This window comes from Anabrus simplex, chromosome 2, assembly GCF_040414725.1.
Source record: "Anabrus simplex isolate iqAnaSimp1 chromosome 2, ASM4041472v1, whole genome shotgun sequence".
In the NCBI taxonomy this organism is placed as follows: domain Eukaryota; kingdom Metazoa; phylum Arthropoda; class Insecta; order Orthoptera; family Tettigoniidae; genus Anabrus; species Anabrus simplex.
This window is the reverse complement of record NC_090266.1, coordinates 372358891-372378831: the sequence shown is the minus strand read 5'-3', so window position 1 is coordinate 372378831 and position 19941 is coordinate 372358891. Positions and strand designations below refer to the sequence as shown.

At 39.5% G+C, this 19941-nt stretch overlaps 1 protein-coding gene across 4 annotated transcripts in view; it reads left to right on the top strand.

Annotated features, from left to right (window-relative positions):
• The window catches only part of LOC136864146 (homeotic protein female sterile), an 83117-nt gene that overhangs the window by 22604 nt on the left and 40572 nt on the right, over positions 1-19941 (top strand). For all 4 annotated transcript variants that reach the window (XM_067140783.2, XM_067140784.2, XM_067140782.2 and 1 more), the window contains 2 exons: positions 6643-6772; positions 12485-14192. In XM_067140783.2, the coding sequence (XP_066996884.2) occupies positions 6643-6772; positions 12485-14192 (1838 nt within the window). The remainder of the gene's footprint in view (positions 1-6642; positions 6773-12484; positions 14193-19941) is intronic.

The window sequence follows — 19941 nt, the reverse complement described above, 5'->3', positions numbered from 1 at the left end:
CTAGAGAACATATTTCCAAGCATCTGCAAGGTAGATTACAATCGAGGAGGAACCAGCTGAAGTGTTGACAACTTCGGTAGATTAAAAAACAATCCTCAGAACCAGATTTATCAAATACAAAATAAACAGTACTCTATCAAGAAGTTTCAAACCGATGGTCTAGCCATCTAACGGCAGAAGAAAAAATATTTGGAAGCTTACAAGTTCAAGTCCGTTGGCATAGATGGCCTTAGAGAAGGCGCGCGGTTTAAATAGCCGGGGAAGGTATACCTCTGGTAGGTACAATAATGATAGGTACTAATAATGTTGATGATGATGATAATAATAATAATAATAATAATAATCATCATCATCATAATCATAATAATCAGTACTTGTTTTCTATAAGTAAATGGTACTCTTTTTTGAGGCCTGAGGCTCGTGTTAAAAATTCTAATCTTAAATGTATTTATGTTGTATGTTCAGTCCTCAGCCCGAAGGCTAGTTGGAATCTCAACAGCTCCACCATTAGCTCATAAATGGCCTAGGCATCACTGAAAAGGCGTACTAGGGAAATGAGTTAGTTTCCCGTTACTTTCCTCATCGAGCCAGAAGTTGCCATTACATATCAGTCTGCCAAGCCCACTGAAATGCATGCACCATCCGACCCTATGAGCAACGTTTTCACACCATTCATAGCAGGGATTGGCTGCATAAGGAATATAATTACTAACATCGCTCATACCTCAGTCACTTTCATTATTGTCAAAACCAAGGATGAGACTAAGACAGGTCAATGAAAGTAACAAAATGGTTCTAGCCCGTACCAGAAGACATAGTGCACTGTAAACACTAGGTCTCAACAGCAAAGGCATAAAATCAACGGCAGTCGAAGTGTCCCGTATTTTCATGCTAGTAATCTGGTCACCCTACTAGCCCCATCCGCCTTTCTTTTTTGGGGGGGGAGAGGGGTGGGGGGAGGGGGTCTTGAAATATTCGGCGGGAACATTGTATCAGTTCGGAACTGTCTATATCAGTCTAAGTGTTCTGCCGAGCGAGTGGTTATGTGGTTGGGATCACGTAGCTATGGAGATTGTATTCGGGAGATAGTGGGTTCGAACCTCAATGCCGGCAACCCTGGTTTTCCATGGTTTCGCATTTTCACACCAGGCTGTATCTTAATTAAGGCCACGCAGGTTTCCTCTCCAGTCCTAGCTCTATCCTATCCTGTCTACGCTATAAGACCTGTCTGGCGATGTGAGGTTCTCAGAGGACGTGCCGCGGCACACTAGTGTGTCCCGAAATTGTATGGCTGTGCCGCGAAAAAACAATTCATCGAGAAAATACGAACACACAAAAAACAGGCATGTGTATTAAATACTTTAGTAATGTTATTTATGAACCTTAAGCAAAGCAAAGCAAAGTCACCTCCGTACAGGCCATGACGGCCCTTGGAGGAGTGGAAGGTAAAGGCTTCCACCATTGTTAACCGCGGCACGTGATGGGGTCGAGTGGTTAGCTCTACGCCCGGCCGCCTTTGCCCCCAGGAATTAACCTGGTACTCATTTTTGGTGTAGGCTGAGTGAACCTCCGGAAGTGGAAATCTCGTGTCTTAAATTTTACGACTTCCTGACGGGGACTCGAACCCACGTCCTTCCGGGCGAACTGAGCACGCCTTTACCGCCTCGGCCAGGCAGCCCCTTTATGAACCTTAAAGAACAGCAAAATTGTAATACAAATTTTAAAATTAAGAATGTTCTGCCAATGATTACACTACTGTTGCAATTCGGTGGGAAATCCGGGCTTGTTTACTTCTGCTCAGCTGTTCAATATAGGGCAGAATTGCACTCAAACATGTCTATAATGCTTGGACTATAAAAAAGTGTCACTCACATTCCTTATTTTTAATGCTGATCACTGATCAGTGATTGTTCTGGGTGATTTCCGACAAAAGAGTAGCGTTACAAAAATGTTGCAAAGTTTGGACTGGGTAGAATTGAGAGAAAGAAGGAGAGCTGCTCGACTAAGTGGTATGTTCCTAGCTGTCAGAGGAGAGATGGCGTGGAATGACATTAGTAGACAAATAAGTTTGAGTGGCGTTTATAAAAGTAGGAAAGATCACAATATGAAGATAAAGTTGGAATTCAAGAGGACAAACTGGGGCAAATATTCATTTATAGGAAGGGGAGTTAGGGATTGGAATAACTTACCAAGGGAGATGTTCAATAAATTTCAAATTTCTTTGAAATCATTTAGGAAAAGGCTAGGAAAACAACAGATAGGGAATCTGCCACCTGGGCGACTGCCCTAAATGCAGATCAGTATTGATTGATTGATTGATTGATTGATTGATTGATTGATCAGTGTCGAAAATCCCTATTCGCATGGGTATGTTGTTGAAAACTGTAGTAGCAGAGAAATATAATGTTCTGACAACTCTGAGAACTCTTTTCTTTTCGTCCTGACCTATTCCCAAGTACTTGAGATCGGCAAAAGACGTGGATTACGCCACCTTTTACGCCCGGATGCCCTTCCTGACACCAGCCTTATGTGGAGGGATGTGTTCATTGTAGCACGTTTCTGTGTTGTGATGTAATGTATATAAATGAAGATGTGGACGATCACAAACACCCAGTCCCCAAGCCAGGGGAATTAACCAGACGCAGCTAAAATCCCCAACCTAGCCGCGAATCGAACCCCGGATCCTCTGAACCGAAAACCACTACACTGACTCATCCAAGGAGCCGGACAGCAAAGAGAACTTCGTTTTTCCTACAATCCTGAACTGAACCAGCTTTTCCTCAGATTTGAGCTTCAAAGTTCGATCAACTGATGTTCAGCCAACTCTTCTACTAATGGTTGAGTTTTTTATTGATTGATTGATTGATTGATTGATTGATTGATTGATTGATTGATTGATTTACTTATCCTGGCTAGATTAAGGCCAGGTGGTATTCCATTAAATCTAACCAGTTTAATACACTATTTACAGGAAGTTGTTTGCAACATATATATATATATATATATATATATAGGCCTATACCTAAATTAAGATCACATGATAACTCAAATTAGGTATTATAAAAGAATATATACACTTAAATGGACAAGATTTAAGTTTTGTCTGCTAAACATTAAAAAATATTATGCATACTGTAAAAGAGTAATTAAGAAGTAACATAAAATAAGTAACTGAATAATTAATTAATACATTATTTATAACTTACTAAACTAACAGTATAACAAAAATAAACCTATGAATCATGATTACCATATATATGAATTTAAAAAAAAGAGTCTGCGAGTTACATTTGGAGGATAAAAGAGAGAAATACTTTAATTGGTATGAATAGTAATTAGCAATTCAGTTACACAAGAACTCCCAAACTGCTGCTCTGAAAGCATTTCCACTTTATATAAACCTAATGTTCTCAGGAATTTTGTTCCATTCAAGAGATGCGAAAACTGTGAAGGAGTTGGTGTACATGATAGTTCTGTAGGTTGGCAATGCAAAAAGGATGGTGTTATGTGCTCGGGTATTTCTCTCATAATGTGGGGAGAGGTACTTGAAGGAATTTCTCAGGTGGATGGGTTCTGAGGAGGTTAGTATTTCATGAAGAATGCTTACGATGTGGTAAGTACACCACACATTTAGACATGGATAAGATGAGTGTGTAAATGATGCTGATACATGGTCGAGTCCTCCTTGTAGGCGATTTTGTAGGATCACACCTGCAACCATGTAAACAATGTCACTGTAATAAAAATACGGTAATATGAGTGCTTTGACCATTGTTCTTTTTAGTTTCTCCAGGAAAATATATTTTAGCCAGTTTAGAAAGTGAAGAGAAGGAACTGTTCATTTCATTATGTTTTAAACATGAGCAGTTCTGGACAGGTAATGCCAAGGTATTTCACTGTGGATGTAAGAGGTGTTCTACTGCCACAAATAATAATGGGAGGAAGATCCACTTGGTTAATTTTTGACAAAAGATTGGGATATCCCAGAAGTATTGCTTGAGATTTAGCAGGGTTAATTTTAATACTGCACAATGAAGACCTTGATGCTATGGAAAAGAGGTCTTCATTTAGATGATCTACAGCTAAATGACAGCCATTTGGAGCCACATTTATATAAATATGTAGGTCATCAGCAGTGTTTGCAATACTTCAAACTGTCAGAGATATTAACATACAAAGAGAATAGAAGGGGACCCAGCACCAAACCCTGTGGTACACCACTCTTCAGAGACTCAATGGTGATATATTCTGACCATCAGAACTACACTGTCATTGGTCATGAAGGTAAGAATATATCCACAATAAGGCGCTGTCTGTAAAGTGGAGAGAATATTACGTACACCGTAATTTGTTGAAGTCTACAGCATCGAACAGCTTTACTTAAGTCCAGCAGTACAAGTCATTTCCCATCTTTCTGTGGCCAAAAACCTTTGATGTGTTAGTGCGAACCAGTAGAAACAAAAATGACACCAAATATTACAACTTAATCAACAAACTCCATCAAGGTTGTGTACTATATGTAAACCTCTCCATTTCTAGGTTAGCGTAAAGAAACTGAATTCTAGACGAATGTTGATTTGTTTATTTTTACTCTACTAGGGTTTAGGAGTGATCAATATGTTCTATGAGCATTCCACTTATTTATGCACTCTCGATGATGGTTCGTGATCTATTGGAAGTGATCCCTAGTTTTCAAAACCTCACTAAAGGAGGCAGGATTCCTTTTTACTTCTTTATTTGTTTGCTCATGAATTACAAGGAAAAATAATTTTGTTTTGTGTTATTATTTTGTGATGGGTGTTTGGATAAAATAATAGAATGCCAGGATATCAGACACTAATTTACCGGGTGAGTAGCTAAGTGGTATGGATCACTTAGCTGCCAGCATTCATTTGGGAGATAGTGGGTTCAATCAATCAATCAATCAATCAATCAATCAATCAATCAATCAATCAATCAATCAATCAATCAATCAATCAATCAATCAATCAATCAATCAATCAATCAATCAATCAATCAATCAATCACTACTGATCTGCATTTAGGGCAGTCGCCCAGGTGGCAAATTTCCTACTGTTGTTTTCCTAGCCTTTTCTTAAATGATTGCAAAGAAATTGGAAATTTATTGAATATCTCCCTTGGTAAGTTATTCCAATCCCTAACTCCCCTTCCTATAAACGAATATTTGCCCCAATTTGTCCTCTTGAATTCCAACTTTATCTTCATATTGTGATCTTTCCTACTTTTAAAGACACCACTCTAACTTATTCTTCTACTGATGTCCTCCCACGCCATCTCTCCTCTGACAGCTCGGAACATACCACTTAGTTGAGCAGCTCGTCTCCTTTCTCTTAAGTCTTCCCAGCCCGAACTTTGCAACATTTTTGTAACGCTACTCTTTTGTCGGAAATCGCCCAGAACAAATCGAGCTGCTTTTCTTTGGATTTTTTTCCAGTTCCTGAATCAAGTAATCCTGGTAAGCGTCCCATACACTGGAACCATACTCTAGTTGGGGTCTCACCAGAGACAAATAAGCTCTCTCCTTTACATCCTTACTACAACCCCTAAATACTCTCATAACCATGTGCAGAGATCTGTACCCTGGAACCCCACTGTTGGCAGCCCTGAAGATGTTTTTTTCATGGTCTCCCATTTTCACACCAGGCAATTGCTGGGACTGTACTTTAATTAAGGCCACAGCCACTTCCTTCCCACTCCTAGCCATTTCCTACCCCATTGTAACCATTAAGGACTATCAGTGTCAGTACGACATAAAGTCAGTTGTAAAAAAATGAGGTAAGTATTCTGCTTTTAGAAATGTTTTATAACTTCATTATATTAAATTTACGCAATATGCATTAGTAGAAATTACCGAGCGGAGTGGCTTTGCGTGATAACACTCTAGAGTTATGGACCAAGCTTTACATTCAGGAGACAAGTGGGTTCGAACCCCACCGTTCGCTGTCCTGCAAATACCGGGACAATTCCTATTCATAGGCTGCAGCCAATTCTTTCCACCTCCTTACCAATTTCATTGACAATTAGCTCCTCAATTGGGGATGGTGACCTGAAGTGCATCCAGTTGTAAAAACATGCCATATAACTTCATCTCACCACATCCCCGACCTCATATCAGGAAAGGGGACTAGGGGATATACATACATACGTTAGTAGAAAGTGTAGTCAGAAAAGACTGTTGCCCTTTGACCTGTTACTACCACTGTAGTTAGCTCGATAGTTGCAGTCACTTAAGTGTGGCCAGTATCCAGTATTCAGGAGATAATGGGTTCGAACCCCACTGTCGGCAGCCCTGAAGATTGTTTTCTGTGGTTTCCCATTTTTACACCAGGCAAATGGCTGCTTCCTTTCCACTCCTAGCCCTTTCCTGTCCCATTGTCACCACAAGACCTATTTGTGTCAGTGCAACATAAAGCAACTTGCAAAAAATAAAAAAAACTACCACTTTATGTATCTGATCCTCAACTATTGGTTGGAGTTAATCAGGATAAGTAAGCCAGGTTGCTTCTGTTCCTCAGTTATAATTCACTGGTTTTGTTGTCACTTGATCCCTAGTATGAGAAATATTTGCATGTAGGCCTACTTGTCTTTCAGGTATCCTTTAATAGCAGTTTACATTTACAGGTGAGAAAGGAAATTCTCCGAGAGTAACCTTGAGGTTACATCAGGTGAAAGGAAAGGATGAAAAAAGAAACTCCAAAGCTGCTGCTTCTGCTGCCGCAGCTGAGGTAACATCCTACGAGGTAAACAGTAGGTAAGACTCAACTTACACTTTCATTGCATACCGTACATTCTTTAATGATTTAAAGCTTCTGAAAAATCTAAAAATTTAAGTAATGAAAGGAACAAACAAGTGTCAAATCAAGTCACATATGGAGAGATAAGAAAGTGAAAAGTAACACATAATAGGATAAACACGACAGGTCAGTGTGGAATCAGAAAGCAGGCTGTAACTTGTGTGCATGCAATCCGTGTTGTTGAAGGAATTTTGGGGCACCCCGCAATGCATTATTTTGTGGACCCCATCTGTTTACCTCAGGTCAATCTAACCGAACCTATTCACAGTTTTGAATTTTCAGATTATTATATAACTTGCCAGTATTAACTTAGTTTCAAAAACTACATCTTTTCCTTTTAAGTATTTTTAAGCCAATTACGCTTTACCTTTTCATCATTTCGATACCAGTGAAAGGAGTGGTATACATCAAAACAACATCTAGTTTCTTTGTCTGTAGTAAATATCATATTCTTAGCACAGATATCTGTAGGGCCCTCCATAACTAACTTTATTCTAATTTTTCTTTCTACAACTTCTGGCCAATTTCCTGGATCGCTTGAATCGAAACATACTAAAAGTCTTGTACTTCTGATGGTCTTCCTTTCCGTGGAGTTGAAAATTGGCTGAAGTCATTTTCATTCCACAGCACTGATTTGGATCTACTAAATTTTACTACAGTTTACTACAATAATGCGTGTTGAATTTCCTGCACTATTTTTTAATTGTACAGAACACTGTTCTTATTTAAACACTTAGTTGTTGGGACTATATTATTCTACACTTGTTTGCTGTATTTCCTGTACTCGTATCATATTGCTCATTCACAGGCACCACAGCCACATTGTCATCTAGTGTTCTCTTTACAAATTTGTTTAACACGCCTTCCTGTCATGAACCTGATAAGTATTTTTTATCCATTTTATGTTATGATAAACCACAGGGACAAAGCATGGACTTCTCCGACTAACACACAATCAACAAACATGCTAAGAAGACAGGAACAGGACCTACATGTCGTGATCCATACATATCGAAAATTTAACTAGATTTTCTTAACAACTTGCTTTGCGTTGCACCAACACCAATGGGATAATAGGTTATAATCTTCATGGTTCTGATCCGTATTGAATTGTAAGTACAATATAATTATTAATTTAATGTAGTGATGGTCCACCTTTTAATACTATAATATCGTCCCTGCTCTGGCAAACTAACGAATCTGAAAATTGTCAAAAGGTTAGGAGAGCTGAAAGAAGTTGTGATTACTCATGTCAAATCAATTTTTATATTTAATTATTAGTTTTATGTGTTAGGCATACAGAATGAGCTGCAGATGTGAGACTTTGTCAGAGGGTAGACAATATATAAATAACAAAATGTAGGCCAGAACTTCAGAACTACAGATTCCTTAGTTTGTCACTTTCGCTAGTTTGCCAGAGCAGGGACGATATGTAATATTCTAAATTACATTAATTAATTAGGGACTAGTTTCGGCTGGGGCTGGCCATCTTCAACCTTTATGTAAAACATCTAATAACTAAACAAATGTACATGCACACAACTGACATAAAACAAATGAAACAATATATACAAATTGACATTAAAAAACTGGGATGAAGTTATGATTAAATTTAAAAATAAACTAGGTTCTAACTTCTTGAGTATGCTCATCATTGAGAATATTTCAAGTACAGGATCAACTTTTACCAGTTCCCATTTACTATTGAATTATTAATGATTAGATGTTCTGTGTATATAAATTAATACTTGAAGAAGACTCGGGAGTACGGAGACAAGCTGCTCAACTAAGCATGTTACGAGCTGTTAAGGAGAGATGGTGTGGAATGAAATTAGGAGATGAACAAGTCTGAATGGAGTTTATAAAAGTAGGAAAAATCATAATTCATAGTTGGAATTCAAGAGGACGAATTGGGGCAAATGCATTTGTAGGAAGAGAATTGGGCATTAGAATAATTTACCATTTTCGATAAATTTCCAACTTCTTTGAAATCATTTACGATAAGACTAGGTAAATAACTGATGGGTAATCTGCCACAGATTTGAGAATGCACACTTTTATGGCTGGATATTAGCTGGACTTGAAACCTTGCAATGGCAAGACATTTCAGACAATAACTGATTACTGTATCAAGAACATGCATGGGAACTGTAGTCAACTGTCAAAATCCAACCATAATCAGATGTGGTTGGTTCTTTATCCAGTGCCATTGTCAAATTATGTTTAATGCCCCAGTAGGACAAAGAGCCATGCTTCATTCATCGGCAAGCATCGTCCGGCTCCTTGGCTGAATGGTCAGTGTACTGGCCTTCAGTACAGAGAGCTCTGGATTCAACTTCCAGCCGGGTCGGGAATTTTAGCTTCGCATGGTTAATTCCTCTAGCTTGGGGACTGGGTATTTGTGTTCACCTTAATACACATCTTCAATTACATGAAACATATCACACTACCAACCACCATAGAAATGTGCAATAGTGAATACATCCCTGCACGTAGGGTTGGCATTAGAAAAGGGATCCGGCTGTATAACTGGGCTAAATCCATATTTCAAGAAGAGGACTCGTTGACAAGTGTTTTATTTTCTTGAAGTATGATGTCTATTATGATTATGAATTGGTTGAGGTACAGTTAAAAGACTTACTTCATTTTACTGCAGCACGATGATCATTGTTATGTTTGAAAGCACTGCTAAATCGTGGTAAATATTCCATATGCATGGGGTGTAAACACTGTGCACTCCTAACATGCAATTGAGCCTTAAGTACACTTTCAGTTCTAGTATATTCCTTTTAAGTAAGTTTCAATTTTAATTGTACACTGACTGACAGAGCAAATGCAACACCAAGGAGGAGTGGTTCGAAAGGGATGAAAGTTGGGGAAAAAACAGAGACGGCACGGACGAATAATTGATGTTTATTTCAAACCGATATGCAGGTTACACAATGCGCACGGCATCGACTCAGTAGGATGTAGGACCACCGCGAGCGGCGATGCACGCAGAAACACGTCGAGGTACAGAGTCAATAAGAGTGCGGATGGTGTCCTGAGGGATGGTTCTCCATTCTCTGTCAACCATTTACCACAGTTGGTCGTCCGTACGAGGCTGGGGCAGAGTTTGCAAACGGCGTCCAATGAGATCCCACACGTGTTCGATTGGTGAGAGATCCGGAGAGTACGCTGGTCACGGAAGCATCTGTACACCTCGTAGAGCCTGTTGGGAGATGCGAGCAGTGTGTGGGCGGGCATTATCCTGCTGAAACAGAGCATTGGGCAGCCCCTGAAGGTACGGGAGTGCCACCGGCCGCAGCACATGCTGCACGTAGCGGTGGGCATTTAACGTGCCTTGAATACGCACTAGAGGTGACGTGGAATCACACGCAATAGCGCCCCAAACCATGATGCCGCGTTGTCTAGCGGTAGGGCGCTCCACAGTTACTGCCGGATTTGACCTTTCTCCACGCCGACGCCACACTCGTCTGCGGTGACTATCACTGACAGAACAGAAGCGTGACTCATCGGAGAACACGACGTTCCGCCATTCCCTCATCCAAGTCGCTCTAGCCCGGCACCATGTCAGGCGTGCACGTCTATGCTGTGAAGTCAATGGTAGTCTTCTGAGCGGACCCCGGGAGTGCTGGCCTCCTTCAACCAATCGACGGGAAACTGTTCTGGTCGATATTGGAACAGCCAGGGTGTCTTGCACATGCTGAAGAATGGCGGTTGACGTGGCGTGCGGGGCTGCCACCGCTTGGCGGCGGATGCGCCGATCCTCGCGTGCTGACGTCACTCGGGCTGCGCCTGGACCCCTCGCACGTGCCACATGTCCCTGCGCCAACCATCTTCGCCACAGGCGCTGCACCGTGGACACATCCCTATGGGTATCGGCTGCGATTTGACAAAGCGACCAACCTGCCCTTCTTAGCCCGATCACCATACCCCTCGTAAAGTCGTCTGTCTGCTGGAAATGCCTCCGTTGACGGCGGCCTGGCATTCTTAGCTATACACGTGTCCTATGGCACACGACAACACGTTCTACAATGACTGTCGGCTGAGAAATCACGGTACGAAGTGGGCCATTCGCCAACACCGTGTCCCATTTATCGTTCGCTAGGTGCGCAGCACAGCGGCGCATTTCACATCATGAGCATACCTCAGTGAAGTCAGTCTACCCTGCAATTGGCATAAAGTTCTGACCACTCCTTCTTGGTGTTGCATTTGCTCTGTCAGTCAGTGTATAATAAGACAAGAACAAACAATTATGAAAATATAATTTATGGTAAAATACTTCCAGTGTTCTCCCTAGAAGCTGCAAACATTTGTGTGTCACCGGTCCCATATCAGTCTTCAGTAGGCTCATCAGCATCTACGTATAGTCCACCAGTGCAGCCCCCTAAGCGAACTCTGGCTAATTATCCACCATTTCAACTTGATGGGAATATAAAAGAGCATGTGCTTCATAAAGTCCCAGGCATGAAATCGGACAATTTCCCAACAAGACGGTACAGAGTGTGCGCGAAAAGCAACGTCCAGAGTGAAACCAGGTGGTTCTGTGGAAAGTGTGGTGTGCCTCTCCATCCAGAAAAATGTCAAACCCGGTACCACAGCCTCAAGCACTACTAGTAATCATCCTCAAGGCATGCTGAAATTTTCAACATTGTACCTACAATTGTTTTCGTACAGTTAATGTAAAATAGTGCACTATAGAGATGAGGGGATTTAAAAACGCTGGGCTGAACGTTTAAATCACCTGCTGAGGAGATGGTAGTCAACGTGTTAAATTCATTGAATAGACTGGGTTTTATAGGGAGACCAGAAGAGTTTTTTTTTCAGCTTTCTCTTTCACTATTGATTATGTCACGACCAAATTTCATATTTAGAGTACTCATCCAGGAGCAGGTTTCGATACGTATATCATTTAAAATTAATTGAACAGACTGGGGGTTTATAGGAAGACCAGAAGAGTTCTTTTCAGTTTTCACTTAAACTATTGATTATACCTTGACCAAATTTCATATTTAGAGTCTGTTCATTCAAATAAGTAGAAAGAAGCTCAGGGTCTTGCAGTCACCCCAGAAAATATACATTTCTTTATTCCCCATATTTCTTTTCAGAATTCATCATAAGATGATGAGTTATGGGCACTTGATCCTACTAATTATTTCTTGTAACAATATATGTATTGTGAATGTTTTGTAAGTGTGAGTTAAGCTGGAATGATTTTTTCTTCTCTATTTTCTGTTTGACTGACTGGTGTGGATTAAGCTGTGTGAGATCACAATGGAGAACATACATAACTCATGAGCCCTACCAAAAAGCTCATATAAGCATAGAACATCTGCACTATTTATGCTTTTGATTTTTTCCATTTGAATCTGTACATTATTGGGTTTTCTTAGTTTTATTAAAAAGAAAATTAAAGACAAGGTACAATAGTTTGAAGAAAAAAAGAAGATTGTAGCGATAGAGATATAAATTAATAAATAATGTTCTTGGTGTTTGATATTGTAATGTTGTTAAGGTTGAAATCTGTACAGGTCATAAAAGCATATGGAACAGTAGAAGATACAGGCTTTGAATATTCATAATTTTGGCACCAAACATAAATTTTATTTTAATATTACATTTAAATGGGTATTCTTTATGATAAAGCATTGCATTTTTATTTGCAGGGCTCAGTTCAGTGCCAATATGGAGGGCAAGCCATCAGATGATGTGTATGAATTTAAAACAAAAGAAGCCATTTCTAGTACCACTTCCGACAGTGAAATGCCTGGAGAAGTAAGCAGCAATGTTTTGGATTCCCGTGACAGCCCTATGCGGCAGGAAGTTTCACACGAACAAGTCCAGAAACGGAGCTTCACCGACATCAACGAAGGTGCAGACGATGGAGAGGATGAAATCAGACGAAAGAAGCGTAAAGACAGCGAAGGAACAAAAGAAAGTGGAAGGAATGGCAGTGGTACCTCTGGCAGGTTCTTTGGAGGTAGAAATTCAAATGGTAGTGGAAAATGCCTGAAAAATTCAGATTCTAAGCAAGTGAGCATTTCAGGAGGGAAATGTTCCTATATTAATAGTAACAGTGAACGTACATCAACCACAGCTACTGGAAGTAGCCCTAAAGTTTCTGGTTCTACAGGTTCATTAGTAGGAAGTTCAGGAAAAAGTCTTTGTCCAGGAACAGACAGCGAATGTGATGGCGAGGAGGTACGGAGTGTAAAAAGCAGTATTAGTAGTGTAAGTAATTCCGAAACCACGCCTTCAAATAATGCGTGGTCTGGAGGACCCAAAGTTCCTCCATTGAAAATAGTAATTCCTCAACAGTCTTCATCTCTGGAACAAGAACAAGGGAATCGCAATGGTAAAAATGGTAATATGCGGCATCATCAAGCTTTGCCATATGTTGTAGCTTCTAGCAGTAGTGATTGTGCAGAGAAAGAAACTGGACCAGCATTATCAGCTAGTGGTGGACCAAATCTATCAGATACGATTAGTAATGCAGGAAAACCGGATGACAAGAAGGACTCCATTTCAGCATTGGCTCTAGCAGAAGATCAAAGACTGAATCATCAAAGAGTTCTGCGTAGCTCTCATCGATCTGGCAATGGAAATTCAGCAAGTAGTTCTGTTAATGTAGCAGCGGTGGCCGGTCTCTCATCTTCTAGCAGCTTATCAGTGTCTAGCAGTGGGGTATCTGGAAACTCAGCTGCATCTCCTTCTGCTTCTACGGTAAACAACAGTGCAACACCTGATAGGTGTTCAACTAGTTCTTCTCCTCCACAGAACGGAAATCTGTCTCCAACATCTGTGGAGTCAGCTTTATCAGTTCCTGTAACGGATTCTTCTGGCGTAAGTTCAACTAAGCCCTTGCTTACTACATCGGTAGTTTCTCCTCTAAAAGAAGAAAAATGTACTGAATCACCAGAATTACCAAATCAGCAGCACCAGCAGCAACAACAGCAGTCCTTTGTATCTCAGCAAGCACAGCAACAACAACCACCTCAGCAGCAACAGCAGCAGCAGCAGCAGCAGCAACAGCAGCAGCAGCAGCAGCAACAACAACAACAGCAACAAGCACAGCAACAGCAGCAACCACCACAACAACAACAGCCACAGCAGCAAACATCACAACCACTACCACCACAACAGCAGCAACAGCAGCAGCAACAACAACAACAACAACAACAACCTGCTGTTGAACTTCATCCTAGGAAAAGAAAGATGAAGCAGAACAAGGAGAGTCAACTAGGGTCCACACCAGTTGTATCTTCAACATCTTCTGCTGAGGCTGCCGAAACCAGCAGTGCATCAACTGAACCTCCACCTATTGACCAGCCCGTTCCTAATGGTTACCAAATGTATCTTGATATACGAAAGCAGGTATGTCATCTAGGATTCTTTATGCTACTTCATGGATTTCTTGTATAGTGCACTCAGTTTACGAGGAAACTTAGGATCATTCTGCCGCTGGCCAACTTCCGGCTCTCTCACCTGCAGTGTGGGACAAGCAATTAAGTGAGGACACTAAATTACAATGGAACCCACCTAACACTTACCCTGAACAAGTACACAGGTTTATTACTCACCATTTAGTTCAGGTACAGTTGAAAATGATCTCCTTCTGCAGTAACGCATGCCTCACATTTTTCAAGTAAATTATTTAACCCCCCCCCGGCACTACAGCCCTTGAAGGGCTTTGGCCTACCAAGCGACCGCTGCTCAGCCCGAAGGCCTGCAGGTTACGAGGTGTCGTGTGGAAATTATTTAACACTTTCTGTAATTTCTCTTCATTAATAGACTGTACTGAATTTTATTTTGGCCTTCAGTTGTTATTTTGGTAAACTTTGCTCTTTAGGATTCCCCAAATATAACAATCGCAGTAAGCTGAGTTAGCTGATCTAGGAGGCCATAAACCCGTACCATAGTAATTATCCGGTCATCAAAAACTGGACATAAAGTGTCTATAGAATTAAGAGTGATATGAGCTGTGGCACCATCCTGTTGAAAATGTTCATAATCCTTTTCTTCCAGTGTTAGCTCATTAAGAAATGGACACAAAATTATTGTCACATACTAATTCACGCTGTCATTGAAAATATAAGCCCAATTAAACACTGCACACTTACCGCACATCATACCCCTATTTTAATCGGGTGTAGTGACACTTCCTGCACAACATACAGGTTCTCAGTACTGCACAATAGCACATTTTGAGAAGTTATACGTCCAGAAAGATCCAACCATGCCTCGTCAGACATATGCAATAGCTGTGGTTCCGAATTTCCATTGTAATCACTTCCACGAAACCAATTACAGAACCTTATTTTTGCAGTGAAATCTGTCTGGTGAAGCTTCTACACAAACCTTATTTTATATAGTCGAAATTTCAGCAGTCTGGTCACTCTGTGGGCTGACCCCGTGGATATGTTCCTTTTCCGCACTAGACGATTAGGACTAAATGATTTTCTGGAACTTCCTTCTGACCATACCCAAATATTCCGATGTTATCTTCATTTAAAATGTGTTTTTCCACTTCCTCTGTACATCACAAACTGAACCTGTTGCACGCCACTTTCTCATTCGATTACTTAATACACAAGCAATATACACAATAATTCACAAGCAACAGTCGCACACACGCACTCTAATACAATTCTCAGAAGCAGCTAACTGCTGGGACATTTTGTCACCTGTCACGTGGCTTCCTACGTTGCAGGTGAGAAAGCTGGAGGTCGGTCAGCGGCAGAATTTTACGAAGCTTCCTTGAAAAGTGAAAGCACTGTAGTCAGGTATGTGGAGGAAAATACGGAGACTAATAATACTGAATTCCATTTAAACTTTAAGAGGCAGAACTGAGGAACTGTGATTGTTCACTAATTCATATTATGAAGTTCTAAGCTTGTGGCAAATTTTGACTATATTCTCTCTCTATCTCTCTCTGTAGCTGCCTGCATATTGCTACTGCAATGGCAGTCATTTGCTTTTCAATATATGTAATAAGTGCATCATTTCACAACCTCTTAGTTATTTGAGATGTTGCAGATAAGTGATTACTTTCCTCCTTGAGTATTGGACTTTGATAATCTATGTTTATAAAGGGATGCTTTCATAGGTCCATGAATGATAAAAATAAAATAAATTATTGTTAATAAAGAATGACTTTTTTCAAAGTTACGGTATTAATGTTCAATGCCTTAGAAATTTGAGGTACTTGAGAATAATAGAATTAATGACTGTATTTTACATGCTTTTGTTTTCATTACGATGTTTCATAGGGTAAATTTGAAGATCTCCTCTTTCCCTATAGTCGTTATTAGGGGGCAGATGTTGTTGAAATGTCATCTGTTTTCCCTTTACATTAGATAGTTGTTCAGCAGTACAGCAATTAATTCTGTGTTATCATGAAGTATAATGATGCATTTTTATTTTGCATTCCTTTGCATTTTTTCAATTTATTAAGGACTGGTCGTTATTTCATATTTCAGAAAGGTTTTAGGTCAGTATAGAGAATTTTGAAGAATTCTTAGATCATTTTAAATGTGTTCTTTTTTAATTTAAGCATATATTCTGTATCGTGATTTGACCCACGGTGTAGGGTAAACGTGCCTACCTCTTACCCAGAGGCCCCAGATTAGATTTCAAGCCAGGTCAGGGATCTCGATCTGAGGGCTGGTATGAGGTCCACTCAGCCTACGTGATTACAATTGAGGAGCTATCTGACAGTGAGATAGCGTCCCCAGCCTAGAAAGCCAAGAATAATGGCCAAGAGGATTCGTCGTGCTGACCACACGACATCTCGTAATCTGCAGACCTTCGGGCTGAGCAGCGGTCGCCTGGTAGGCCTTGGCCCTTCGGAGCTGTTGCTCCATGGGGTTTGGTTTGGTTATTCTGTATTGTGAGAGTGATAAAATTCCGTAAGTGACAATGTAAAACAATTATACTTTTTCTTATACATGGTTAAATTTGCCAAACATCTCTCATGGCCAGTCAAACTGATCAGTAGATGTTGGTAACTAAGAAAGGGTAAGGAAAGGATTTACATTACCGTGAGTCTTATATATCCATGATATGTGCAGAAACACAATACAGAACTCTGATAATTAGGAGAAAGTATTTCCTAACGTGTCTCAAGCACCATTCCACCTGCATACCTAAAATGCCAAGAACAAATGGAAAAGAGAAGGGATTGGAAAAAACAATTAACTTATGGCTTTGGTACAGAAAAATGCCAAAAATGAAACCATCACAAAGTATAATTTTGAATCAGTTAGTGAATGAACTTGGAAAATATGTGTTTATGGGAGATGGGCGTGTAAATTGTGTAGTGTTAAAGGGAGCGCAGAAAGGAAGTTTATTGTACAGCAGCACATTAAACAAGACAAACATCCAAAATCTGTCACAAGTGTGAAGAACAGCAAGAGTTTCCAAATTTACATCCAGCAAAACATTATGTCCATATTATATACACTTCCAAGTAAATTGGGAGATAATTATTTCTGTAAAAACAAGAGCTGTGCAGTGAATAGAACAGGGATATATTCCTTGTAAAACCATTGTTATGCAGTCACCAGAATTGAGTTTGGTCCGATATTTTAACGTCATTTTTTTACATATAGTATTTTTCCATAAATTTAAGGGCATTTCATTGATCATTTTCAGTGATTTTTTATTTTAGGTCAACAACATTCCCCCCCCCCCCCCCATTAGTCACTATATTATTCAACCATTTGCTCTATGCCGAAGATTTAAAGAATAGGATTTCTTGATTGGATAACAAATGGTCACATGAACTACATGCAGTTGGTTTATTAGAGACGCATTGTCATTTTTAATTTTTCTTAAGAACACTCTGAATTTCCATATGTTGGCATAATGAGTGACCATAGCCCTTTAAAATCTGCCATGCTAGCCATCAACAGAATTAATTCTTTGCTGAAAACCATTCAGAACAAGACTGTACACGTTCCATACAGGCAGTGGGAAATGATGTGTAACAGCTCTTCTTTTATCTCTTGCAGGTATTCCTCTAAGGAATGTTCTAGCTATGTGTTTTGCGAGTTCTTAGACAGGCTCGTGACAGTATCAATAACTGTGTCAAATAATTTTTGCAAAGGGTCTTCAAGAACAAAGGACATACCCATTATCTTCCTTATGTTATTTCTTGTGGTCTGTTCTCCATTGTATGCAGCTTTTAATCCCATTTGTACAACCTGCTGCTAGATGGATTGGCAAGAATGAAAAAGGCATCCTTGTATTTGGGAATTTGGGCATCTGGAAAATGTTGTATTGCTACGTTCATTGCACTAATTTTGAAATTAGTTGTTATGATTTAGGGAACTACAGTAGCTCAGTGCTAGATATAGCACGTAGATTTTTAATTTTCTGGTACGTTCTCCCATAAATCTGTTCATCTTTACGTAATAATAAACAGTATAGTAAAGGAAAAAATGAATTACTGATAATACCATGTATTGTATACATTCAATAAAATATATGGGGTATGGTCTTAAAGGTTCCATCAGCCAAAAGTACATTGCTTCTACGAAGGTGGAATAGTGCCCCATTATTTTTAAACACCAAAATCCTATTTTTATCATTAATGCCAGAAACACAGTGCATAAACTACTCACCAAATATCATCTTGTCATATGGTTCTACAATTATATATTCCTGCCAAGTTCTAGGTATTACTGGTCAGTTTTTGTTTTATCACCTGTTTACCATTCGCAGAAATGCTTGCCCCTCTAGGAGTAGGACTTCGATTAGAGAGTTCATTACAAACAGTCACCATATGTGGCTCTTTGAGATGTTCTTAAGCCCTTCGTTTTATTCCTTGAACAGCCCTCTAAACCCAAACCTCAGCAGGACTCGATACATGCTCGTAATGATTAACTATATGAACAACTATTCCTTCATTAAAGTTTGCATTTTCTAATCCATTGTGCATTAATTACAAATATCTCACTTTGACCACCTCCAATAGTGTCTTTTTCAATTCTGGCTTTTAAAGTGATAGTGGTACATATGGGTTTCATGAATGAGAATTTACTTTACTTTTTTAGACAAAATAACATATGTTCCAGGTATATAAAATGTAAAATCTTATGTAAAATGTCTATTCCTATAGACACCTATTTAACAATATGTTTAATTCCATAGAAACTTTACTAAAAATATGATTAAATAGTGCACATGTGCATATTTGTAGATGTATATTTTCATGGATTTTCTTTGTTAAGAGATTGGGGGAGAATTGTTCTGGGAGAAAACATTACATTTTTATTCCATTTTATCTGGCTGAAACTAGGAATTATTAAAACAACCCATTTGTGCAAGCCTTGCTGTCTTATCAGCTAAATATTTCCTTTAATTATTAACAAACTTATTAGCGGAAATACATACAAGATGTCATTTGTCGCGGCTAACCAATTTGTAAAGCGCCACACCAAGTAGTGGTCACTTTGCATGTTCTGCGAGGAACGGTAGCAGGGGTACTGTACATCTTTTCCCAAGGTTGTGGACACTGAGGTACGATTCACTCGCTTGCCGCGCGCATTTGTCAGACTGGCAGTCTCTTTAATGTCTGTTAGTTTCTTAGTGTGAAGTCAAATGCTAAAATGTTTTTAATTGTATAATCACACCACACTTCTACTTAATTGTAATGCATGTATAATATTGTTCCTTTGGTCAAAGTTTTATCGTAGAGAATTGAATCAAATTCTTTAAAAAAATTTACCGACTTAAGTTGGTAGACTGTCAACCTTTACCTCTTTGTCAAAATTTGCTCAGAGAGCATAAAAAACTTACTATTTTGTCGCTTTTTTTCCCCCTGTTATATCCCATAAACCTGAGTCCTTTTGTTGTCCATACATTTCTTTGCCCCCACTTCTAATTCCCAATCACCGCTACCGTTAATGGATATGCATATTAATGAACGTACATTTTTGTAGACATAGTGTCTGTGGACAACATTTGAGGTGGACAAAACATATGTGAACAAAAAGTGTCAGTGGTCATAATTTTCTATGGACTACAAAGAAAAGGGATTTATAAACAATAGACTTATCATCCTCGAACCGCTATTTTACCATTTTACTTACTTCGACTTGCTTCATTTTATATAAGTCAT